The sequence below is a fragment of the Symsagittifera roscoffensis genome, chromosome 9 (genome assembly GCF_963678635.1).
Source record: "Symsagittifera roscoffensis chromosome 9, txSymRosc1.1, whole genome shotgun sequence".
Lineage (NCBI taxonomy): Eukaryota > Metazoa > Xenacoelomorpha > Acoela > Convolutidae > Symsagittifera > Symsagittifera roscoffensis.
Window position 1 is genome coordinate 11,763,512 of NC_087070.1, and position 7,118 is coordinate 11,770,629.

The 7,118-nt window shown below is 33.8% G+C and overlaps 1 protein-coding gene across 1 annotated transcript; it reads left to right on the top strand.

Annotated features, from left to right (window-relative positions):
- The first annotated feature begins 1,324 nt into the window (after positions 1-1,324).
- Positions 1,325-4,846, top strand: LOC134854177 (profilin-4-like). The gene is made up of 4 exons (XM_063870327.1): positions 1,325-1,636; positions 3,998-4,135; positions 4,376-4,484; positions 4,668-4,846. Exons 1-4 carry the CDS (start codon positions 1,472-1,474, stop codon positions 4,724-4,726), a joined length of 471 nt encoding a protein of 156 aa, XP_063726397.1. The 5' UTR covers positions 1,325-1,471; the 3' UTR covers positions 4,727-4,846.
- The last annotated feature ends 2,272 nt before the right edge of the window (positions 4,847-7,118 follow it).

The window sequence follows — 7,118 nt, forward strand, 5'->3', positions numbered from 1 at the left end:
TTGTGGTTCCTGACTTTGCGTGAAAAAAAAACTACAACACCCGAAGAAAAATATACCACACCCGTGCAAAAAAGAATCATTCCATTAAGTGGTGTGATGAAATTGTCGAAATCCGTTATTTTTTTCTTGAACATTATATTCTTTAACTTATAACTGGCAGTATGCAGACAAAATCAAATTACTTACATATTTCAACTTATTTGGTTCAAAAAATTTCCGAAAGAATAATAGAAGCTTTGTAGAGTTTTAAGAAAAAAAAATTGGAAGAACCAATTGATACCCCTAGCAACAAACTTTAACACCTGACCTTCAATTTAATTGAATAGGCCAGCGTTTTTGCAAAAACGTTCCGAGTACTAATCATTTCAACCTATTAGCGTTCCCCATTCTTCTTATTTTAAAGGAAGTCAGAATGCGCTATGAACGCTAACAAGGAAAACGTTATAGAAATCTTGAATTGGAACGTTTAGTAATGCTTAAAAGCTTTGAGCTAAGCTGATAGATAAAACTCTATAAATTTTGTGAAAATGATCAAAAGCTTAAAGGTAATATCTCCATACTCCATAAACGATCGCATTGATTCAATTTCAAAACCTTAATCACCTCTTTATGGTAATAACGTAATAATTTTAAAATTTCATTGATTGAATAGGTGAATTTTGCAAAGCACTGAAAACAACTTAAAATATAAAAAAGTTTCAGAATAGCCTGCTTGAAAAAGTAGAGCTTTCCGCAAATAGACTCAAATTATCAAAACGACAAGAATAATTCTTACGGTTCTTCGCTTGAGTAATTAAAAGAAAGAAAAAACACGAACAATTTCGCAAACCAATTCTATCTTTCAACGTCAGCATGAAATAAATCAATTTTTTCTTCCAATCGCTTTCGGTTACCAAAACATTTCGTCGGTAGCATGCTTCGTTCATAAATGAAAGACATCATCTGAAAAAAGGCGCAATATTGAGTAGGCCATCGAAGATAAAGATCTTTTGTTTTTTAGTACCCTTTCCAAAAAATTTTCCGATAGATCTTTTTAGAAAACTCCACAATTGTTTTTCAGTTGCAGCGCATTGCCGCCTTTGAGCGGCTTTTTTTAAATCAGAAATCCCTTAGAATTCTTCTTACAATGATATATATTTCTAATTTGAGTACGAAACAATTGAAGTTGCCTTAGGGGACTGCTTTTGCATGCAGTTTGATCATCCATATGAACAAAACAGTTGTTCACAACTTTGATTGCGGACAAGACTAAATATGACAAATGTTGTAGAAAAACTCGTTGTCAGAAACTTATGATAGCTTAAAACTATATGTGATCAATTAGTCTTATATCTAAGTTGGTATCACAAATACGTTGCTTAACAGTGTCATTTATCAAACGTAAATTATACATTCTCAAGCTAACATTCATCAGAAATCTATTGAATTCAATCCGATGCTGATTTTTTTTTCAGTTTGTTAAATTTGAGTTATGGAGGACTTAAAAACGATCACAGACTTTATCCCGTTTGCCATCAAACCACTTCACTTACAGGCCATTGACAGAATGATGCGGATTCCACACGTGGAAGACTGTGCGCTTCTGGATTCGAAAAGTGGCGAGATTGTTTCAGCAAACAAAGCTCTCGCGTTGCGGGTAAATAGGGTAATCCCTCATGCGCGGAGGCTCGAATGAGCGTAACGTTTTGTCAACCAATCAGAGCTCAGAATTCAAACATTAGAAAAAATAAGCGATAAGTTCAGTCAGTTTTAGAGAGTTTAAAGGGCGTTGGTTGGTTGAGAATTTTCGCGCATGAGAAAATCCACCTCGGTTAAATACACTACGTTGATAGTTCACCCATTTATTTGAAAGTATATATTTTTTATTAATTTATATCGATGAGTATCGGAAGAAATCAGAAAGCTTATGCAAAATTTTTTACAGGCCTTGCTGCTTCACTTTTTTGATGAAATTGCTCAATCGTAAAAAAGGATTAAATCTTGGCCTTGATATGAATCCAAAGTTATTCAAAACCTTCAATTGTCTGAACTACAGCGCTGATTTGAACTATCTGGACAAAACGAACAAAATTTGAAATTGCAGATTCGTTTTTCTCAAATTGGGTTCAAATTAGACAAAAGTCAAGTGAAAAAAAAAATTGCTTCGAATTTTACCAGAATTAATTTGGCGCAATTTTGTCTCGAAAAATCTCAACCTAAGTTTTACCTGAAAACTGGGTCATTTGGTTTTCTTTTGATTACTCAAGAACTACGCTGAAACTACCGACTTAATTGATGATAAAGTTATACTACAAGAAGGCTCTCACACATTCCAACAAAGTTCTAGAAGCGCTAAATTTCCCACTATAAGAGAATATAATTTTGGTTGATAGCTAAAAAGGTCATTTATACTACATAAAAAGCAAAATCTTTGCTTTAAAACATTTAAGCAAAGATTTTGCTTTTTATGTAGTATAAATGACTTTTTTAGCTATCAACCAAAATTATATTCTCTTATAGTGGGAAATTTAGCGCTTCTAGAACTTTGTTGGAATGTGTGAGAGGCTTTTTTGGTATAAGTTTCTTCCTCTCACACATTCCAACAAAGTTCTAGAAGCGCTAAATTTCCCACTATAAGAGAATATAATTTTGGTTGATAGCTAAAAAGGTCATTTATACTACATAAAAAGCAAAATCTTTGCTTAAAAACAAATTTCAACGCAAATTTTTGGAAGTTTAACACTTCTAGAACTTTGTTGGACTGTATGAGAGGCTTTTTAGGTATAAGTTTTTAATCAATTAACTCAGTTGTTTTAGCGTAATTATAGATTAATTAAAAAAAAAACTCATTTTTGGGGTAACACTTTATTTGACAATTTCGGTAGTTATTAAAACCTCTGCCGTCTCACATTCCCACTTTCAATAAATGCGTAAGTGTTATTTTGCCCAATTAATAACGGTGAAAAAATTTTGCACAAAAAAAGCGAGGAAAATGTTGAATTATATTTGAAAAAGCTAGCTCGTATTACTAGTACAACGCAAGATTCTTTAGTGGAGATCCGAATGTTTTTTTTTAGAAAACTTCAAAAACAGCAGCGTTTTTTTGTTGCTCCGGCAATTCATTAAGTGAAGAACACTGGAGAAGCAGGTGTGTATTTTCTTCAGTATTTTGATGCACCAAGGAAAGCTTGAAAGGGGTCAATTTGCGATCATATATAAACCCTTTCAGCCGAGATTTGGATTCCAAAAAAAATAATGAAAAGATTTGTCTGTTTCGAGAAAAATGGTCTGCATTTTTCCAATACCCAGAAAGAATCCCATAAAATTTGGCCATACTGACTCAATTGTGATTTTACTTCTACTGCAAATTTAACGTTAATTTAGCTATAATCATTCTGCATTTATTAAAACTCAATTCACTGCTTTTTACCTAGAAAATTGAGCAAATTAGAAAAACATTACCAACATAGTTGGAAATGTGGTCACTGAACGCAAGGAAACTCAAAACATTGAAACTTGTTTTTCTAAAAAATCGAATTTCAAAGAAAACAATAGACCACTTTAAAGCTCTGAATTTTTAGATTAGTTTAAGAGTAAAACATTTTTGATAAAATTAACCGCCTTTTCAAAACCTGGATCAGAAGGTGCATTTTCATTTTTCGTTCATTTTCGTAATATTTTTTTCGTTTTTTTTCCGCTTTTGTGATCGAAAAGCGTAATTTAACGTTCTTTTAGCAAATGAACAAGAATTGAACTTAGAAGAATTGATTTTTAAAGAAACTCAAGTAGAACAGCAAAATATCAGATTTTTCAAGATTCATTCCTGTACAAAAGCAAAAAATATCACTCTACCTATATAACTGTCTTCACTACGTTCATTGATACTGCAACGTTCATTGATACTTGAAGATAATTGAAAACTTCAAAATTTTTCTCCTTATTAAATTCTCTTGTTGACATTGTGTGCAACTTGCACAGCAGCCGGCTATCTTTAATTACATTGTAGTTTTGTTGCTAGCTCTCAAATTCTGATGCAAAACAATTAGTGGATATCTTTGCAGACCCCAACACTACAAGAGCTAGAGGCACTGTCCAGTTCCTGCATCGCGAGTACGAAGTCATCAGAGCCGACTCCTACTCTCTATACTGCCAAACTGTAAGATTTTCAGCCACTAAAAATTGCTATATATTTATCCGAGTAGTGTTTTTATAGCATTTCGGACCCAAAATACACGCCGGTCAATTTACAAATCGTTATTTCTTCGAAGTATGATTCCGAAAACTGCGAGCGCAAAATTCTCAGCAATCATAACAAACTCGTTTGGAACCCCTAGTCGACTATTTGAGACGAACATTTTTTTAAGCAATCCGATTTAATAGTTTTCCTGATTTTTAGGAAGCGAGTCACGGATTGATAGCTGTGAACGGTGAAAAATACGTGACAGTGGTTTCATATAACTCCTCCATGATCGCCAGTATTTCAGTCGAGGCTGCAGAACGAATGGGTGAGTAGATTCACAAGCGCTTCTTCTAGAAAAATAGATTTGTTTTTACAAATTAATTAAGTGCTAAATTAGGGTTATTGTTTGAGACAACTTAGACACAATAATTATTATACTCAAGAATATACGCAGTTATACTGTGACAGCCTGTTGACCACGAATGTCTTTTAAATTTTATCTGTTAAGGTGAATATTTCGAAAATGGAGGAGACGAATTCATGCCCGGAAAAATAGACTCCTTGTGAACTCTAAATTAAATTTCAAATCTACATAGAGCTGATGAATATATGTACAATTGAACAATATTTACAGTTTCTATTATTGATGACAGCTTTCTTGTTTGCCTTGAATATTTTTATCTTCTTTCTTCCCAGTTGATATTTGAGAACGTAAGAGAAAGAATCTGTCCTACAATTAGCAGGCAAATTATGTAGATCAGGTATCCAAGGAACAGAAATATGTTATCCTTTATAAAACTTTTCATCGGCTCGTAGCAACCCCTCGTAGCTGCATGATTACTCGGCGAAGGAGCGTAACATGCTGCTAAATCCAGATCACTAATGGATCTCCATTGGTCTAAATTTTCGTGAAAGCAACAAGAAATTGGAAAATCCGCTTTAAATGTATTTCCATAGACAGTCAAATTGCTTTCACCGCTCATATGCCAGAGTGAATTGAGCCAATCTGAGGATCCAGAAGAACCACAACATCCGAATTTCACTTGTACTAGATTCCAAATTTTAGAATGCTTGTCGTCAGCGGTTACAGAGGTAAACGATTTTTGAAGAGATTCCATTAGTAGGTCCTCAGTATAATCGTTGACTAAGGAAAGATGAACAAACAACAGGGCCACAAATAGAGTCGATAAAATGATCACTACTACATTTGCCACAGAATACAGAATAGTATTGCCATTGAGCACTCCAACCATGTATAAAAATGAACAGAGCGAGTAGATTACTGAAAAAACAATCAGATAATGAGCACAACGCTTAAGGACAGAGGAATTTGTAACGGCCAGAATTTCATCTCGATCGCTTGAAGAGATAAACCAAGCTCCTATTACTAGAGCAGCCAGGCATGAGAATAAATTCACGATACTAACGAAATACGACAGAAGGCGAAAACTTTGAAGCCCGCGAAGATTTAACATTTCATTCTGAAGCATGTTTTAAAATGCTAAATTAAAATATTGCAGAATGTTACTAAACTAAATTGCAAAATTAAAATGTTTAATACTTTTAAACCCGATGATGCACAAAAGTGCAAAAACGTTCGTAATTTACATTTTCCATTCGCTCTATCTCAATTGAATTCTATTGAAAAAATCGAAATATTAAAAAAAAGTTCGGAAAAACTTTTAGAAAATGTTATAAAAACCACTGACCTAAACCATAAAAAGGACTAAGTCTAATTATTTCTTTCTCTTGACAAAAATTTTTCTAATCAAAAGTAGAGATATCAAAGCTCATATAGTTCCAAATCTTGTGATAATCAATTTTTAGGGCTGGAAATAACCGTGCAAAAAAGAGGGAATTTTATCTTGTGATAATCAATTTTTAGGGCTGGAAATAACCGTGCAAAAAAGAGGGAATTTTGCTGAGGAGTTTTGATGAGTCGGGTGTGCTTTGGGTATGGAATAATTATGGAATTCATGTTTTTATCTTATGATCTTTCAGAAACCAACAGAATCGAAGGAAGTGTTCACCGTGTTTTCCGCAGTACTTCCACATGGGAAAACTTTGATAAATCAATGAAAATCGACTGTAAACAGTGGTTGAATAACCAAAATCCAGAAAATTGTTCGTCATACGTTGCATCGTGAGCCCTTGAGAAAATCATGGGGGAGGGCAAAAACAAAAAGATGGCTGAGAAAAGGAAGTCCTGTGATTATAGCAGCGATTCATCACCGATATTGATGGTCCATTAAAGGAGGAGTCACAGTCAGACATTAGCGAAAAAATGTGCGCTATCACCAATGTGCAGATAACTTCACGATTCACGATGACAAAAAGAAAATTGGAGGAAAACGTAAAATCAAAGATCCATAAGAGTTATAACTGCAAAGTATCAAAGTTTACAGAAACACTCAAAAAAAGTAGCACCATTGGATTCTGACGAGAAAATGTAAAAATAGAAATGGAACCAAATTAATTTATCTACTTATTTGCGAATTAATGTAATCTAAGAAGAAAAAGAACTTGTATTTAAACTCGGTTTTTAACAACCAAATACACAAATTTAAAAATCAAGCAGTTAAAGGTCGTAGTTTCTGAGTGCCCGGTTCGGAAATAAGTCAAATCTTTCTCAGTTTTACTCTTAGACGTCGCAGAGAGTCTGGGCCGTAAATTGTTCGAATACTCGGTTCTTTTCAGAATGTATTGAAACAAAGGATTCTGTGGCTGGAAAAAAATGGACCGAAGCAGTTTTTCATCGTTTTTTTTTAATAATCTATCTTACTGGCGTGTATTCTTTGATAATACCCCATTTTTTGGCCTTTATTTGAACAACATCGATCTTCTGCAAAATGTCGCATTCGGTTCCACACCAAACTGAGAGACCGTAGAGAAGTTTGCTAAGCACTAGGGACAATTAAAGTAATAAACTCTTCTTGGGTGTATCTGAGATGTTTCAGTC